Raw genomic sequence first — 19,349 nt, 5'->3', positions numbered from 1 at the left:
CCTGCCTTTGCTAAGTGATAATAGACCAAGCACTGTAAATATCATTGAAGTCTGTGATCCTGGAAATAGTGTTCATATACAATAGCTTTCATGCACTCTCTAAAGGAAGCAGAAAGTCATTCTATTATTGGAGTGGAAGATTTTCAACAAGACAACTGGAGCAAGAGGCCTAATATCTTAAAGACTAAAGTTTCAAAAGCCTGGTTACTTTCAAAATCAGTTCTGCTGTGAGATAATAGAAAAGGCAACTGGTAGGGAAAAAAAAAAAAAAAAAGAAGGATGTGGTACATCTTTCAAGAATGAGGCCTACAGTGACTTTACCACATCAAAAAATGAAGTCTTGTTAGATTAGCCCATGTTATCCAGTGTCAAGCCCAAAAGCAGATAAACGAATGTAGCAGGGATGGTGAATGACTCAAACTTTGACTATTGCTCTGACTCAGATACATAGCTGGTAAGAATTTGAAGTACAAAGAATTTTTAGAGCAATAACATTGTGTTTTAAAATATATTATTAAAGGAAACATAATATACTCAGCACAGTTCTTTCCTTCCTTAGATATGATTCCTATGGTTAGCGCTGACTGTGTCACTCTCCAAAGGAGCAGCTAAGCTGTGTACTGGCTGCTCATATCTGAATGTTAACAGTACAGCTGAATTGTACCTTGCTGCTCATGCTGATGGTCAATGAGGTAAATTAAATGTTAAAATATAAGGTAAACATAGCAATGTTTGGGAAAGTACTTGTTACTTTTGTCAATCTCTGCCTTTCGTTGTAGCGCAGGACATGGAGGTGGATGAGAGACAAGAGCTCGGGGGATGTCAGCTAGTGAGCTGCCTTACAGGCCTAAGAAGGAGGAATTAAATATGCATATGAGAAAAAGGCAGTTTTTGAGGTTTCATTAATAAAACCAGAGAAGGAATGGATGGGAAAGTAGACCTGAGAGGTTACTCGTGTTACTAGTGGCCCAGTAAGAAGGCAGCATCAGGGAAGAGAGGAGATATTCAGAGCAAGCATTAGGCTGACAAGCTTGTATCCTAGGGGCATATATACTTTTTGCAAGAAACAGCAGAAAAAAAGCTTTTTAAATCCTAGATGAAGAAAGGCTTCAGGCTGAAGGCTTTTTCAGTCAGTACTATAGGAAATCCCAGAGGGACAGATTTCCACAGGGACAGCTATTGTGCGAGGAAACACCAAAGCAAGACAACAGGAAAACTGGAATATTCTTATTCAAATATTTATGAGATAGATGACCTGAAAAATTCACCTTGGAGGAGGTTTGATTTAATGCATTTTTCCAATCACATAATCAGACTCATACAATGAGCAGTTTTCACTTCTACTTTTTAGACCATAAACCTGAGAACTGGGGCTCCCACATGCTCATTTTCCTCATGTCCAGATTGGCTTTAAGCAAACACAACCACAAAACAAGTGTAGTTAGATACAAAACCTTGCAATCACTTATTATGTGACAGTAACAGTGCTGTTCAGCTGAGGCTATCAAAATATTGTGGTATTTCTACATCGTAGTGTTTTAAATGTAGCTCTTTGAGTGTCTCTGAATAACACTCCAGGCACCTTTCAGATCAGAAAAATTATCCTTCACCTCCTTTCACTCCCATCTAAGTAAGGCATTTGTGCAAAACCACACTTTTCCAAGTTTTCATGCTACAGCACAAAGTGGCCTTCTGTCTTTCACTGCAACAAAAATATGAAGATTGAAGTACTGAATGTATTTTGGATTAGTGTCCGAATACCCTGTGGTGATGCAGGTTATGCTCCAAGCATGGTACTCCTGACTCCAGTCCCAGCTGTATCTCAGCCATACTTCTTTTTCAGGTTGCATTTTCTCTTCTGCAGCAAACAGAAAGTCAGGCTTATGATGGAGAGTTGTTGTCCAGTCCTTCCACCAAAAACATATGTGAGGTTTAAGTCCAAGGGAGCGTGTGAGAGTCTGTGAGTTTATGCCAGAGTAATAAATAGCAAAGTGTCATCTCATCTGAAGTCATCAGGGAGAAAATTATTTCATTGGGTAGGAAGAGTGTTGCCTTGTCCATATCTCAGTCTTTTACCACCTACTGATACATAAGGTGCTCTGAAAGTAATGCCTCCTGTTTGTTTCCATGGAAACTACAAAAGCTACAAAGAGTACAATAACACTACTTGATAGAGGAAATTTTCATCTACAAAACATTATTTTTCATTATTGTCATCACCATTCACTATGCACTTTTGCCAATGATGAGTAGGAGCTCTTCGTTTTATGATCTGACAGCTGTCCAGAACGTGGCTTGTCTTTCATGTCTTTATTGCCACTGCTGAAATGCACCATGCACTGCTTCACTGTGCTCACATCCATCGTTTGGTCTCCATAATTGTTTAGCAAGTGTCAGTGAACGTCAGTAGGTGTGATTGTTTCCACTTGGAGGAATTCACTTCCACATCTTTGCTTCATATGCAATTTCATGTCAGATGCCATCTTGTCTGACTGCTCCTCTGCCACCATCTGTCACACAGCAGGTACATGTGATGGAATATTGGTGGTAAGGTTCAACCTCTGCTACATAACACCAACATCCACCTCTGATGTTGTAGGCCAGCACTGTAAAATAGGAGGCATTACTTTCCGCAGACCTCATGGTTTATTTTGTACTGTATAAGTGCATTTATGTGAAGGTACCTCTTAAAATGACTTACCAAAGTCTCAGTTCCAGCAGTTGAGTTCATTGCTTTATTGCTAGGGTTCAAGGTGTCTTCCTCTAGCTTTCAAGAGCAGCAGCAACATGGTTGAGGAAGAGAGGGGTCACAGAGCAGGAGTGTTTGTGGCTCTCTGAATGCTAACGATGTTACAAGTGGCTGAGTGACCTGCACTGACTGTAGAACTTAATTTTTTTCAATTGATTTTTTTTTTTTTTTGAAAGATCCCTGAATTGTTGTCAAGTATCAGTGGAGAGAGAATCATCAGCATAGCAATGAAGAGAGGAAAGAGGAAGGCAGAGGGGAGCAGCTGCTGAAAGGGCCCCAGTGCTTAAGGCTCTTGCAATTTACTGAACACTGTCAAATGGCAGCATCATGGAAGGTGCTGCCCTGAGTGGTGTCAAGCTGGCCACTAGGGCAGATACAGTGATATAGGATGCTTTTCTACTTGGATCTAACAAAATAGGTTGGCAAAGCAAAGATAAAATGGCAGAGGACATGTAGGGTAAAGCGTACAAAGGAGGAGAGTGGTATGAAAGATAAGCAGGAAAAAGAGAGAGTGAATAATTATTTGAGGGTGTATTTTACATTCAAGCACTGGATTTTTCCAGAGTGCAAATCAAATCAATGATGGGAAACATCTGTATATGTTTCCATCTCACAAAATACTCCATTGCAAGAGTTCTTAAAGGCCTGTTGATATCACTGTCTTTCAGAAGAGTTCTCTTTTCAACAACTAGTCTTAATTCTTTACCTAACACTATACCTTCAGTAGAATAGCACAGAATAAGGATGATAGCAAATAATGTTGTGAATGGCTGGTATCTGGTCAAAGGCATCTCTCTCAACAATTTCTTCCGCACAATCTAAGGCAGAAGGTTTATACTAAGAGCTGAGAATGTAAAGCCACAAAACAGGTGTATTCCATAAATCATGAATAATGACTTTTTGCAATACTATTTTTATTTGATTTTAGTTTATTTGCATACCTCTGAAGGACAGCTTATTTTCTTTTTAAAAATAAATCCTTAATTACTTAACTAAAATTCAATGCAATATCTATACATGGTAACACTTGTGTAATGTATAAATTCCAGTATGTTAATCAAAGTGTATTTGGTTGTGATGTACATCTTTATGTAAAGCTTGCTTATCTGTGAGGGTATGCTTGGACCAACATATTTAAGGGTTCTATTTCCTTGTTTCAAGCTATATTTCCAGGAAGATACCTGTAATGGAATGGATACAAATGTAAAGGCAAGATATGTGGTCATGCAATATTATGGCCCTAGTATAAGGGATCTGTACTCATCCATTCTATCTGTAGCAACTTATCATCCCCTAAAATAGGATTTGTGTGCTTTTATGCTGAAATATTATATATTACACTTGAGCTATATTAATTCAAGCAAGGTGTACAGGGATACCAAAAAATTGAAGCAGATGTTAGGAGAGCTCTGCAGTCTTTGCTGACACAACAGAACACGTCACTGATAGTTTTTATTCTTATACTAGGAATGATTTTCTTTGTTTCTCTTGTCAAGAAAACAAAGCTAAATCTATATCCCTAAACCAAAGCTAATTGTCATTAGCCTTATAAAGAGAACTAAGTCATCCAATCGGAGTTTGTCTCTAGCTCATCACTTCAGAGTGCAGCCCAGATCTCATATGCAAATGATGAATGGTACCAGGCTGGAAATACTGAATATATGTCCACATTGTTGCATAAATGTGCAACATCCATTCCATTAGTCCAGGGAAAGACTCTCTGTGGTTTTCCATGAACATTTTGAGAGCCAAAAAGAGATGTGGAGAGCAGAAAAGCTAAGAACGGCATTTTGAAGCCTTCTGCTAGCAAGCTTGTGGCCACAGTAATCCACAGTTGTTTGGGGATAGACAGAGATCTGATGATCAGTCTATAAAACTACAGTAGCTCACAGAATTCTACAAGGTATTCCTTGTCAGCAGTAACATTAGGCTTACACAAGAACAAGCTAGATTAGCAGCCTCTTCAGGTGCAGATGGTGCAGGTATGTTTTTAGCAGGTGAATGAGCATGTCCAGCAGCCTTGGTGTGACCCAGTACTTGCTTCCTTCTCCACCTCTTCCTTTGCCATCTGTCTATCGTGGTCAATTTTATACCATCAGATTTGACTAGAAGAGCTCAGCCTAGTGCTTGCAGCTAGAAAACCACAACTGTGTGGACACCTCGAAGAAGCTAATACATCTGAGCTGCCCTACATAAATTTATCCTGAAACCTGCATGCTCCCATTACATTCTGTATCTTACTGTCAGTGGTAAGTTGGGTGAAAGTGAACCTTCTCAGCAAAAATAGATTTCACAATTTATAGACCTGTTCTAGAGGATGTGTAAGCTGGAAACGTCATAAACAGCTTAGATTCTCTACTGTTGTGCACCCCATGGGGCCATTTGCTCTCTGGACAAGGCAGATGTAACTCATCCTTGCCCAGACTGTGCTCACTAGGCACATCATTGCAGAAAATCAAGGTCATAATTTAAAAAGATGTATGAATGTGCATTTAAGCATCAAAGAATGGGAACAGTTACAGGATGTTCAGTGGTGCCTTCATTCTTGTCTGATGGGCTTGCAGAATCTTCTGCTTTCTCTGTAACAGTTCAGTATTCATCAGCAGCTACTGCCTCCTTTTCCATCAAGTTCACATGCAGGTTCATCACCCATGATTTATATTTCATAAAAAAAATTCTAATCACACTACCTGAAGCTTTTCTTATTTCTAGATGCCACAGAACATTTTATGAGAACTATTATATGAACTGCATTTTCTGAAAGCTTACTATTCCGCTTCTTTCACAGTCTGGGGCTGTTTTGCTGTTGCTGGCAAACAGAATTTCATAGTTATCCATCACCTCCTTTATGAGGAATTTTGAGTCTTCCACTGAGGTAACGTCTCTTCTCTGAGAGGGTCAGTTAGGCTGCTCGTGCTTTCTGACTGTCAGATCTTCTGTGATATAACTTCACCCTGTCTGTGCTGATGAGTTTTCTGTGAGAGATGAAATCGGTAAGGTGACCCTTACTTCTGGAATGGTTTCCTCTTCTTGATGCACTGTGCTGATGCATTACTCAACATTAGACGCATCAGTACAGCACTCGTATATGAAATATCAAAAAGACACTGTGTCTGTGCTTTGCAGCCCTCAGTGCTGTGTCACTTGTGTTGGTAGCTTGTTCTAGGAAGCTGTATTGACTCTGTTCTTTTACATGCTGAATAGTTACTGCATTACTGAGCTACCTCTGGGTTTGAACTGTGAAAAAGGTGGGAAAGGAAAACAGTGGTGAGTCTTTCATTTAGCGTTCACAGCTGGATTGATGAAATTGTCAGAGGGCATCAGTAGAGTCTGAGTCAGATATGCATGCATATAAACATAGGAAAATGTGCTGCTGAACATGTCATTGATTACACCCGCATAACTGTAAGAAGCTGGATGTGTAAAAGGACATCACGTAGTTGGGATTTATGGTCGTAATTCACACAGTAATGGTTGGATGCTCATCAGTTGGTGGGATTTCAGCATGGGTATTAATTGCACATGATAAAAGTTCATCCTGCTCTAACCCTGCGATTTCACATTATAAACCCTCGTGCTGCAGTTATCTGTCAAAATATCTGCTAACACACAAGTCCTAAAAAAGTTCATTATAAGATATATGACATTAAATGTATGTCAGAAATGACATTGTAAGAGATATTCAGCAATTTGCTTATCAATCAGCATTTGCATAGAGGAAACTCCTATAATGTTGCTTTTATGACTTGGAAAGTTCAGTTTGATAGTGGATGAATTACTTGGACTTCTCTGGTATGGTAGCATAGCAAACAACAAGTGTAACACTGGACTAAAATTGGTTAAGCAAGCAGCACAGCAAATTTAGGTGTCTTGAAACGTAGCACCAGAGGATCTGAACTACAACTCATTAGTCTATATATTTACTGAGAGCCTGGAATTTTCTATCATACTCTTATTGGCTGTCATCTTCCATGAAAAAACCGTCATGTTCAGTTAATTGCTTTTTCAGTATCTTAAGTGTGTGCACAGTCTCCACTCATCAGCAGCAGTAGATGCTTGATTCAGGTTGTAATGGCATTGAATGAATATTTCTCAGCTTGTACATCCCCCTGCCACAATCTGATGAACAACAAGCCTCCAGCTTGTTAGTGTAGTATATAACTGCTTTTCAGTCCCACTCTATCTTCTCATTATTTTGGTTGCACAGCTACAGTAATTAAATACTACATTTTTTTTCAGATTTCCTAAAATAGCTTAACACTAAACTAGGCAAGAACACAAAATTTCCTTTGTCTGTACAGTATCTTGTTTTTTTGTATACTAGTCAATATTTTGTTCAAAAATAAGACCAAGAGCATTTTGATCCATGCTACAAAGCTGCTTTGATCAGTTTACTGAAGCTCAGCTGATACACAGTGAGCATTTAATTAACATTTGATGCTCTATCTAGAGTATTAAAGTGTCTGAACTGCATTCCATCCACATGCACAACTCCTCACCTTTCTGGGAATGGCTGCACTTATGTACTATTTCTGACAAATGGCCTTGTGAAAGCTGGCAATATGTAGAATAAAATGTACTACTCTGAATATACAGGTGCAAGAGGTAGTTCATAAACCTGTATGTTGTCTTGTAGAGTTTGAATCATGGAAAATTTATAATAATTTTCTTGTCAGAAATGCCACAGGCTTGATTCCACCATGAAGTTTTTTCTGGACAGTTCTGCCAGCTCAGGACATAACAGCTTCTTTCCCCAAGTAGAGGTGTGCAATTTGCGTTCAGGTAATGCCCGGGTGTGGATGTGCCCATACCAAGAGAAGAAACCCATTGTCAGCATAGTTAATATTGGGCTGCCTGTGCTGGTAGGAAAAAACTACTGCAAAACTCCTGTCATTGGGAGTGTCCTGAGGAGAAAAAGCATGCTGAGGTGACAAGTGTGCTACAGAAAGGACTGTCACATATTCTGTGAAGTGGTGCATGTGCTGTGGGCCAAAATGTTCCAGTTTTGACCTACCCAGTATAGCAGAGCCACATCTGGGCTGTGTGAGCATACCTGTGTATGGAAAATGGTGGCATACAGTTGCATATGCTCAGGACGCTGTTGGCTATCAAGTCCCTCAACAAATGCTTTCGCATTCCAGATCCTTATTATCTATTTCCTAATACACAGAAATTTAAGATTTACTCTATCTTTACCCAGTATGGAGGATTCTTTTTCATTGTTTCTGTTGTATCCCAGATTGCTTTCTTTGTGTGTAACTGTAAGGATGTATAATGCTATTTTTTAATCTGGTTATTCAGTATTAAGATTGTTAAATTTCCAGAGGTTCCATGGAGACCTCATTGTTTCAGGTATAGTACAGATACAACAAAATAACACTTACTCTGAACAGCTTCTCATTAACAAAAAAATAAAAATAAAAAATTCTGGCCTGATTTCTAACTTTAATGTTCATTTGAGTAACTCATTCAGAATTATGTGATAATAGATAGCTAGTTCTTCAGATGAATTGCCTGTAGATGCCTAGTTGAGTGTGTATTTATGTGATACCTTATGCCAATAAATCAGCACGGTTCAGTGATGTTTTATGCTTTTAGCAGAATACATCAGAGTATGGTCATGCTACATAGGCTCTAAACATCTTTTTTAAAACACTTCTGATCATCATAGACATAGTATTGAGATTTCTGGTATGTGTAAGTCCTGAAAATATTATATAATAGGCAAATTATTGAGTGTGCCAGTTCTGGTTCTTACTTGAAGTCATTCTGATCTGCATATTTCTCCATACCTGAATTTTACATTTTCTCTCTTCTTAACTGAGTTTACTCCGTGGTGCATTTTGGAATTTCTGCCATGCATAAAACAATGATGGAAACATATTCCTGGAGAAATAAGATGCTTTGGGAATAATAATTAATTTGGAATTTTAACAAATCTATTTCAGTTCACCAGCAAAGGGGTGAGGAAAGCTGCTACTGCAAATAGATACTCCAAGAGGATTGAGTGCATGTCAGCAACCTTTTGACACAGAAGAATAGTGAAATGCCTCTAGAGATCATTGACTGTCTATGGTCATATTCCTCGTGAGCCATCCATCACTAACATATTCTGAACCCTGCAGCTCTCCTCTTGGCTCAGAGCAGTAATGTGAAACAGTGGAAAAAAAGAGTTTTCTGTATGCTTTCAGTTAACACTCTTAACTTCAGATAATTCTGCCATGGTGCTACTTTAACATCTACTTTCCATCTTACTCTACTTAAGTCTCTCAACACTATTGCTAAACTAACAAGAATTGTCGCTGTAATAAAGCACCGGTGTGCCTGCAGTGCTCATCTAAACAAAGAAAATGCTCCCATTTTCACTAACTAATAGCCTTTTCTTAACAGATTATCCTTTTGATATTCATCATCAGGGAAGTTTCTTTCTTAATAGCTCTTTAAGTTTCTTAGTCCAGGAAAACGTTCTCTTACACACGTACTGCATGTTCTGTATGGTCCTTGCTTGAACATGGTACCAGCACTTGCTGCAAGGCGGCAGCTCTGGGAGCTCCAGCCCCATTGCCTGATCTAGTAGTTTATGGCCCAGGGCTGAGTGAGTTGCTGCCTAAGATGATGCAGATTTTGCTCTCTGGTGTCTGATAATGAGTTCACCCCCCAGTCTTTTCTTGGTAACAGTGGTGTTAGGTTTTCTCTTTTGTGCTCAGTTCACAGTAAAACTCTAGGAACTAATAGCTTTGTACTCTGTGTCAAATTAGATTTAAATTGAATCACTGTTTTAAAATGTTATTAATGGGGAACTGAGAAAGACACTCATTCCTTGATTTCCTTACTCCTTTAAAGACAAGGCTAAAAATTCAACTTCTGTTGGATTTGCTTGTTCTATGGCTGGTTAATAATTATGGCAATAGGGATTCTGTCTTTTTTGTCGGTCATGAGCAGTGTCCCCTGTGACTCTGTACTGGGGCCGCTTCTATTTAACATTTTTATTAATGATCTTGATGAGGGGATTGAGTGCGCCTTCCATAAGTTTGCAGATGACTCCAAGTTGGGAGGGAGTGTTGATCTGCCTGAGGGGAGAAGGGCTCTATAGAGGGACCTGGATAGACTGGATTGATGGGCCAAGGTTAACTGTATGAGTTTCAGTAGGGCCAAATGTTGGGTCCTGCATTTTGGTCACAACAACCCCATGCAACCCTATAGGATTGGGGAGGAGTGGCTGGAAAGCTGCCTGATGGAAAGGGATCTTGGTGTAGTTATGAACAATTGGCTGAACATGAGCCAGCATTGTGCCCAAGTGGCCAAGAAGGCCAATGGCATCCTGGCTTGTATCAGGAATGGTGTGGTGAGTAGGACTAGGAAAGTAATCCTGCACTGGTAAGGTTTCACCTCAAGTACTGTGTTCAGTTTTGGGCACCTCAGCTCAGAAAGGACATTGAAGTGCTGGAACAGGTCCAAAGAAGGGCAGCAAGGCTTGTGAAGGGCTTGGACAATATGCCCTATGAGGAGTGACTGAAGGAACTGGGGCTGTTTAGTCTGGGGAAAAGGAGGCTGAGGGGAGACATTTTTGCTCTGTTCCAGTATCTGAAAGGTGCTTACAGCAAGAGCAGAGTTGGTTTCTTCTCCCTGGTGACAGGTGGCAGGATGAGGGAAAATGGCCTTAAGTTGCACCAGGGTAAGTTTAGGTTGGACATCAGGAAACACTTCTTTACAGAAAGTGTTGTTAAGCACTGGAATGGGCTCACCAGGAAGGTGGTTGAGTCACCATCCCTGGATGTATTTAAAAACCATTTGGATGTGGTGCTCAGGGATATGATTTAGCACAGGGTTATTAGGGTAGTATGGTTAGGTCATATTTGGACTCAATGATCTTTGAGGTCTTTTCCAACCTAAGTGATTCTATGATTTCTGTCCCCCTGCATTACATTGGTGCTTCTCTCCAGAAAGCACACTGCCAGCTCAAGAAAGGTGGTAGGAGGTAAAACAGCGTAAATGAAATAACTGTGCTAGAAACACCTCAGAGGTTAATATCTTGACATTTTAAAGGGCTGAGTGTTTAGAGGTCTATGTTTAGAAGCAGAGCACTCCTCGATGTTCTCTCCAGGCCCGGCAGGGCTCACTTCTCAGGCCTAGTCCTGCAGTGATGTGCAGCAGGAGCAGACAGCATCGTGCCTGCCACAAAAAACCCCATGTGAGGACAGATAGAGAAAATAACAGAAAATGTAGAGATATCAGCTAAAGCACCGACTGCTGGTTTTGTTTCAATTTTAGTTCTATTTTATTCTTGAAAGAGAATTGACGGAGCAGTAATCTCGTAAAGTTAGAAAACATCCGAAGATCATCATGTGGCTTGGGCTGGGTCAGAATCAAGGCACCAAAATTTAATCATGTCATATTACGAATATGTACATGTCATGACAGCATGTATGTGAATATGCTAGATCTGACTTCAGCTATCATGATTCACATCCAGGGACAAGCCCAAAAGTTCCAGTTCTGTTTCAGTTTCAGGTGCAACCCAAACCTCTCCAGACTTGTGCACAGAATCTCTAAAAGGAAACAGCAAGTCTAAATACTTCAGATGATATTGTAAGGTGGTAACTAGAAAGCTACATTATGCCATGCTAGTTGGCTAAGCGTGTGTACAAGAGAAGGTGTTCAAAATGCCAAGAGAAATAGGCAGCAAACCTTCAGTTTGGGGTAGTCAACATTTAGAAATTAAAGGTTACATAAACTATGTCTTTCTAAAGTACCAGCCAAATAAGTAATAGTGTGGTAGTTGAAAGCATTTTAGGAACAGGCAGCAAAGATGAATAGAATCCCTTTCAAAAATAAAAATTCATATTGATTGTGACTGGTAAGTAAGATTTACTCCATAAGAAGGTGTAGACACATTCCCATGACATAGCTGTCCCCCTAAGCTAGGCCTACAGCTGGCATCCTGTGTTTGCATTCCACCTCAGCAACACCATCTATTTCATGTTTACTTCAACATGCATGCATTAACTGTGACCTGCAGGACAGGCCAGTTTACCACTGCTGGAGAGGGAGCAGAAAGATAAGATCATAAGATCTGAATAAGAGCAAAAGAGCATAAGACGAGGCAGGATCAGGTGTTTGGAAAATGCAAAAAGAATTAAGGTTATCTTGGCTCTCAAACAGTTTGCTGAAAACATTGCATAGAAGAAATGCAGTGCAGTTATAGCAGTCATCCATAAAGTGAACAGAGTATATGAAGGTGCTTTGTGAAACAAGATTGAAGGAAGACTTTTTCTCCATTGCATGAATTATTAAGCTGTGGTGGTGGTTTGCCTTTAGGTCATGGTACTTCCATGAAGTAGTCATCAGTAATACAGATAGATCTAAGGAAATAACAGTCTGGGTCAAAGATTTAAAATATCACAGAAGAAAGAGTTATTTTGACCTTTTTGAGAGCTGAAAGACATTTACAACAAGCTTTACATCCACTGAACCAGCAAAAGCAACAAAGAACGAAACAAGCAATTTTTTTTTTTTAATTGAGGCTTGGGGACTTCTTGGTCCTGTCACAGAATCATAGCACTGCAGGATATCTAGGGCTGGTAGGGATCTCTGTGTCTGTGCAGCCCAACTCCTCCTCAAGCTGGGGCACCCACCCAGACCTGCTTGCCCAGGCTTTTGAACATCTCCAAGGTGAAGACTCCCCAGCCTCTGAGCAGCATGTGCCAAGTGCTCCATCACTCACACAGCACAGAAGTGGTTCCTGGTGATCTGACAGTGTAGTGATACAGCAGAGATCCTATTACACCTGCAGCATTGCCCCATTTGACTGTTTCCCATCCCTTGTCCTGCATTAAGACTGGATGACTGCAAAGGCTGCAAAGAAATGATGCTGTTAATGGTGAAAGTTCTTATCTGCAGGACCTCATATGCTATAGTGCGTGAAAAAAAGAGAAGAAACAATTAGCCCATAATTGTGTTTTCTAATTCAGGTTACTGTTCAAAGCGATGATAATTTTGGTCTAATTCTCATACTCTGTGAAACTTCTGCCTCTTTACTTCTTGATTCTGGCCCACCTGGCAGGGCAGCACAGAAGCAAGATGCAAGGCAGCTTTCCCTCTCCACACTCCTGCGTCACCTTCCTCCCTGCAAGCCTGCTGCATACATTTAGATCTCTTCTGCTGATCTCTGTGCTATAAAGTAGAAGGGGAGTATAGTGCCTTTGATCCTGATCAAAATAGCAAGTTGTCATCTGAATTAAAAGGTAGAGACTGCAGCAGATGAAAAAGAAGCAATGTGCTTATTCTCTGGTCTAGCAGTGCTGTTTTTCTACCTGTGTCCCAAGCCTGAATACAAATAACTGGGAATTTGCTGTCTTAATGGCTGCTTTATTTTATTTTATTGTACCTCTGTGTGGGTGAATGCAAAAGGATTTTTGCACGTGTACATATGCATTTTTGGTAGACACTGCACAGCTAAAGCCTCTTTTAATTTTCTCTAATTTATTTTTAGCTTTATAAACCCCCAGGGGTAAACCCTTATTATATGATGTAAAATCATCTATTCTACAAAGCAGCTCATTTGTTGATTTTTAATTTCAGCCATTAGAGACAAAGCTGTAGCATTTTTTTTTCCCATATACCAAAAGATTCTCTGTATGTGTAACTGACAACTGTATGGTTCACTGAAAATTAAACCTATCCTCAAAAGAACAAAGAGAGTTTGTGTTTCTCTCTTTTAACAGTATGTTAGACTTCTGAATCTAAGAGCATTCTTAATATACAATTTGCCTTGAGCCCTACAGAACATTTGGATTAGATTGAATATAAAAGCTCCAATTTTCAGAGTACCCAAGTGCTGACAGAAGTTGGGGTGTTTTTTAATGAAAGGGAGTTTCTATCAAAAAAAAAAATGGCACTGTCTAGATGGCATTACTCCATGCACTCACATAAACACATGTACTCCAATACAAACATGTTCTGTTGGCTTGCTGGAAACGCTGCCTTCGAGCTAACCTGTGCTTGTCAGTTTGATTATTTGTTTATATGACTGCCTGGAAGCCTTAGTCACAGTCCTATTCAGATAATAACAAAAACACACAATCTGACACAATCTCTCTTGCTTTTACATTCAGTAGGAGAGATGTTTGTTTTCAAAACACCCATTATCTCATCCTAAACAATCCATCTGGAGTATGTCAGATGAATAATTCTAATGCTTTAAAATGCATTACCAGCTAGTTCAGGTTTATGCATCTACATTTGATCCTTCTCATCCTACAACACTTACAACTTGAACTGCTAAATTAATTAATTTTGCTATGATTTGTTATCAAGACAAATTTAAAAAAAAAAAAAAACTTTTATTTGTCTTTGAGTGATTATTCTCCCTCATAGTTTCTAGTGCAAAGGTGATGTTTATTCCTGTTTAGGATGTAGACTTTTGAACGAACCTCTTGATACCCTCAGCTTCTCATTTTCATCTCCCCAAGTTAAGCTGAGGCTTATCTACCTGACTACTATCCCATTACTCTTCTCTCTGTTGTCACTATATTCCCTGAGGATGCCATTTGGGATCAGTGTCCAGAGGGCCCTTCCTGGCAGCACAAATCTCTGCTGAAACCAGTGCCTTCTACTGGCATTGCACACACTTCTCTGTGAACAATTGCCTTTCAGTCTGGTGAATTTTTTTCAGCCCCCATCTCCAAACAAGGACTCCACCTACCTCCTCTTGATTTGTCCATAGCTTTGGATTGTCACCCACTGCAGATGGTGATCTTCTGTCCCATGCTCTCTTCACCTGAACTCTTCCACTTTTAGAGGGATTTATTCCCTCTATGAATTTTGATGACAGTGATAAAGAAATGGAGAATAGTGAACAAGTGACAACCTCCAAATTAACAGCGAGTCAAACATACATGGACTTTTCCTCAGATAGAGCTTCAGATGAGTAGATAATTTTGCTAATACTTGTGCAACTGATATATTAGAGGTAAAAGGTAATAATAGTGTGAACAAACAAACCTATGTCAGAAACCAAACCTTTCTTACATGCCAAATTTAAGAAATTACAGCCTGTGGATGGAAGCAGAGACAAAGCATGTTCCACAGAGAAATGCAGCTCATGCACAAGATTTTTCTTCCAGGAATAAATTCTGTTTTATTTCTGTCATGCTGAATGCCTGTGTATCTCTCTGCTTTCCACTGGGTCAGAAAAAGAACTTGCTGGGAAGCTAAACCAGTGTTCATCAGATCTGTATGGTGCATGCATAAATTCATTTCATCATTACTTTTTGCTCTACAGAGCCTTCTCAGCTCAACTTGATATTTGCAGTTGGGAACATCTCAGAGCTTTACATCGAAGATAAAATACCACTTGCCAAAATTTTTTCTTATTTTTGTCATTATCCTAGAAAAGGTTGAGAAAGCAAAAGGTAGAGTCATGAATGTCAGCTAAAATTTGAAGGATTTAATTTTCACCTATGGAAACCCTGACTTTACCCTGTAGCCAGACCTCATGACTATGCTTTCTGTTTCATACTTCATTAATTTGTCTACATCTGAGCAGTACAGTGATCTGTGGTTGGAAACTGAAGCTGAAGGAAGGAAGCACTGGCAAGCCAAAGGCACCAAACTGTCATATTCATGGTCAGGTGGCCAAATGCCAGGTTCAGAGCTTGAGCCTGCTTCTTTTTTCTGCTTTGTACGTAGGACACTTACTGAAAACACCAGACTTAGATGGGATTTTCACTTTTGGAATAAGGACTGCAATGACACTGGGAGTCTAATACTGTCTGATATCTTTGGTTTTTGAATATTCTCAGAATTTGCACTGAGATGCCTTTCTAGCCTTTGCATTGCGTTGGTGTTTTTCAAATGATATTACAAAGGTATTATGTGGGCAGGATAAAAATTAAGGAGTTTCATTACCTAGGAAGGATCTATCTGTGTGCTTTACAACTGATTTTAGTAGGAGTTAGGACATCTCATCTCAAATGCTTTTTTGAAAATACCTCTCTAAATGTTGTAAAAGACACAAAAAGATAGCTCAAGTCTTCATAAAAAAACATAAAAGTAATTGTATTTCATGTCTGAAATGCGTTGTTCTGGAATCACAGTACAAATAAAGGGAGGGAATTTCTCTTTAGTGGAAGTTCTTGTACGTGTTGATGGTGACAGGAATGTGTGGCATGGTTGAATGTACTGAATCATTCTTATGTAATTAGCCTCCCCAGCATCTTGTTTCTTCTACTTCTCTGCTGCCTGTTGGGAGAGAGAAAGAAATAGAAAAAGAGAAGGGAGAGAAGGAAGGAAGGACAGGAAGGAAATGTTTATTTTTTTGATTTCACACTCAGTGTCATCATCACTGCAGCAAGTAATTGGGCTGTTGCCTAATAATATCTCCCTGTAAGCGTGCATACATGTGAGTATCTGTTAATGAACAATTGTCAAATGATTCAGATGCTTTGTTCAGGTAAATACCCATTCAGGTCACTCAGTGAAGCCAAGATCTCAGATTTTGAATGAACTGATGAAGTTATTATCCATTTTTCTGTGATTGCATCTGATAAAATCTGAAATATTCTTGTACTACAGAAAGTCCACCATTTCTTACATGTGACAGTACATGTATTGCCAGTTTCCATTAGAACCAGAGAATGAACACACTTCTAATGATGGAAAATGGTGAGGGAGAGTTGGAAAGCCCAAGTTTTTGTGTCAATTGACAGTAATGTTCCCTTTCTTGAGTATTTTCCACCACCCATTTTGATGATCACAGACACTTAGAAAGACTGCAGCAACATGGACAAATCTCAAAATAGCGCATGTGTTTAACCTTCAAGACAGTTCAAATTCCATTTCTGAGAGTTTCACAGTATGGGTCAGCCCCACTTAGATCTCTTTTAGGGCTGCACGCTCTCAAAGACTTAAAGCCTTACTGAGCTCACTAGCAGTCAGTTTACCCAGCCTTTTTCACAGTGGCATCTCATCATGACTTGAACCCACTGTCATGCAAATAAGTAACAGGTTTGCCCGCCCCTCATTAATAAGCTTTTGTACTGAGAACAATAATAATCCCTAGCCTAGTGTGAGGACTCCTTTGACCTTTAGAAAATTGTGGGTTTAATCTGCTGGCCATATTGTACTGTCAGTCTTCACATGGTAGGAATTAAGTGTGGGGTGATTTGCAGGATTCCCATGCAAGGCATTACAGAACAAACCTTCCTCCTTCAGGAACTGGTCCTGGAAGCTGAACAGCATGTCACACTATCTGTCTGTCTCCATGCAACCTTTCTCCAAATAGGTCAAATACTTTGATCCTCTAGGGCCATAATAGCTATCCTTTGATCAGGATCAGCAGTCTGCCCATAAGGTTGACCAAATTGTTGTCCTGTTCTCGTATTCCATTGCAGCTATAAACATTGGTAATTTTTACTCTTGGCAAGAAGCATTTATCAGTATGTATGGAGAGCGTAAGTGTATATAATGAGAAGCTCTATTCTTTACTGTTGTATATGTGTGTGTATAAAAATAAAGCTAAGAACACATTTACAGTCTACCTAAGCTTCACATCTTTTTTCTAGCATTGTTTACATCTCAATTGAAGCAACAGTCTGGCCTTCTGGCTGTTTTATAAAATAACTCAAAACAAATAGGGTGTGTTAGTTTTCATTTCCTGGCAGTACCTAGTTATATATAGCGTTTTTCGGCTGCACATTGTAAATGCAAGAGATTTTCTAGATGATTTCTTTTGACACACAGGTACTTTGTGCGCATAAACCTACCTCTTTTACATAATGATTTTTTTTCCCTTCTTTTTACCTACAGGAGAAGAAAACTTACTGGCAATTTTGAAAAGGAGATGGTGGAAGTACATGATCTTGGGGATAGTAGATATAGAAGCCAATTACCTGGTAGTAAAAGCTTATCAATATACCACTCTTACTAGTGTACAGGTAAGTACACAAAGGGGTTTCCCTTTTTGAGGTAATATAGCAGCTTCTGTTGTCTTCAGTACACTGACAGTTCATTCTTTTCTACGTCTTCTCTGTGCTTTTAATGGCATCCCATAAGACAATTTTTCATATTGCATTAGTTTTATTACTCAGTATTTTCCAAACTATAAAAACAGTGGCTTTCATTTTCTTTTCCAGTGCTAAACCACTCAATCACATTTTTAATTTAATTTCTTAATTTCCACCTTCAAGGAACTGTTTTCAAATGAGATCACATGCTTTTTTCTTACTGTATCTTGTACTTGGAAAAAATGTAAGCGCTTCTTTTAGGGTTCTGCAATCAGATCTGATTATCAAACTTATCGTTAAGTAATATTAGTGCATATGTAATAAAGAAATCTTTCTCAAATACAAGCCAATAGATGCATTATGTTATATAACAGTTTAACTGAAGCTATCAAAGTGTGCTGTCTCTTAAAATCTAAAAATGGAGTGAATAAAAACCAGGGTAGAGACTTTTCCAAAGACTTAACCTGTGTGTTTTAAATACAAACACCAAAGACAGAGTCTTTTTCCCATTTAAATGCAGAAATGAATAACAAATATTTTTAAGAGACTGGAAATTGTCTTTCTTGGAAAATCATTACATACTTCATTGCTATTTGTTCTAGAACAAACCTACTCCCTTTTTATGTTGTCTCTTAATTACAGGGCAACACTAGATAGTGTTTAGTTTATTTTATACTTTATTTGCCTGGAGTTTGCTTTGGGGAGAGTAAAATACTGGAGCAGCACTTAACTTAAATTCTGCAAAACCAAAGTGAATTAAGAATATATTTCTCCCATAGTTGAACAAGTTATATTGGAAAGTAGTTAATGTATTTAGCTCAATAAGAAGCAAAAATAGAAAAAAAGCTATGAATCCAAGGTCTATACTAGATATTCATAAATACCTCTATCATCAGAGTATTGGTTTGAGAATTCTTTGAAATTTTTTCAGACAACTTGATAATACTTTTAAGGCTTATCCATATCACATTACTCAGGAACATCTGTTGTATTTTAAATTCATTTCATGTCATGATTTGCACGAGTTTCTAAGTGTAGATAAAACCCAATGTACAGACAGAATGGTTGGAGCAGACATGTCCAGCGGGCCATACATACCCCAGCCTGTCCTGTGGCAATCCCAGCTCCACGCCATCATGGCAGCAGCTCTGCCTCACCGAACAGCCCAGCATGGCCCTTGGTGCACACCCATTGCTCAACAGCAGCTGCACAGCTCTTAATGCTGTCTGAGCTGAAAACAAGGCACAGGGAGGGCACAGTGCAGTTCTAATTCAAGGTATGGCAAGTAATTTTATTCATTTTGATACTCTGGCTGAACACAGTCTCATGAATGGTGAAAAATATTCAGCTGTGCCTTCTGTTTTGATAAAGGAATTTGAGAATAGATGTCAACATTGCTGAATAATTTCATCCAAGTCTCTGATGAGCATCTTGAGAGCTTACTAAACAATCCATTGCCATCACACCAGACTGATGCATTATTTTCTCAAAAACAGGGTCAAATATCCCCCTAGTTTTATTGTGTGTTTTGTGTTGTTGTTGTTCTCTTTTATGCCTTAATAGAAATCTATATATGTATAATAAGTTTCATTGCT

The 19,349-nt window shown here is 39.1% G+C and overlaps 1 protein-coding gene across 1 annotated transcript in view; it reads left to right on the top strand.

Moving 5' to 3' along the window:
* SLC35F1 (solute carrier family 35 member F1) overlaps positions 1-19,349 on the top strand; it is a 224,948-nt gene that overhangs the window by 157,973 nt on the left and 47,626 nt on the right. Inside the window, exon 3 of the mRNA XM_065734699.1 lies at positions 17,558-17,685. Coding sequence (XP_065590771.1) covers positions 17,558-17,685 — 128 coding nt within the window. The remainder of the gene's footprint in view (positions 1-17,557; positions 17,686-19,349) is intronic.

This window comes from Cyrtonyx montezumae, unplaced genomic scaffold (genome assembly GCF_038088225.1).
Source record: "Cyrtonyx montezumae isolate F1298 unplaced genomic scaffold, pur_monq_1.0 scaffold_0, whole genome shotgun sequence".
NCBI lineage: Eukaryota > Metazoa > Chordata > Aves > Galliformes > Odontophoridae > Cyrtonyx > Cyrtonyx montezumae.
This window is presented reverse-complemented; position numbering and strand designations above follow the sequence as displayed.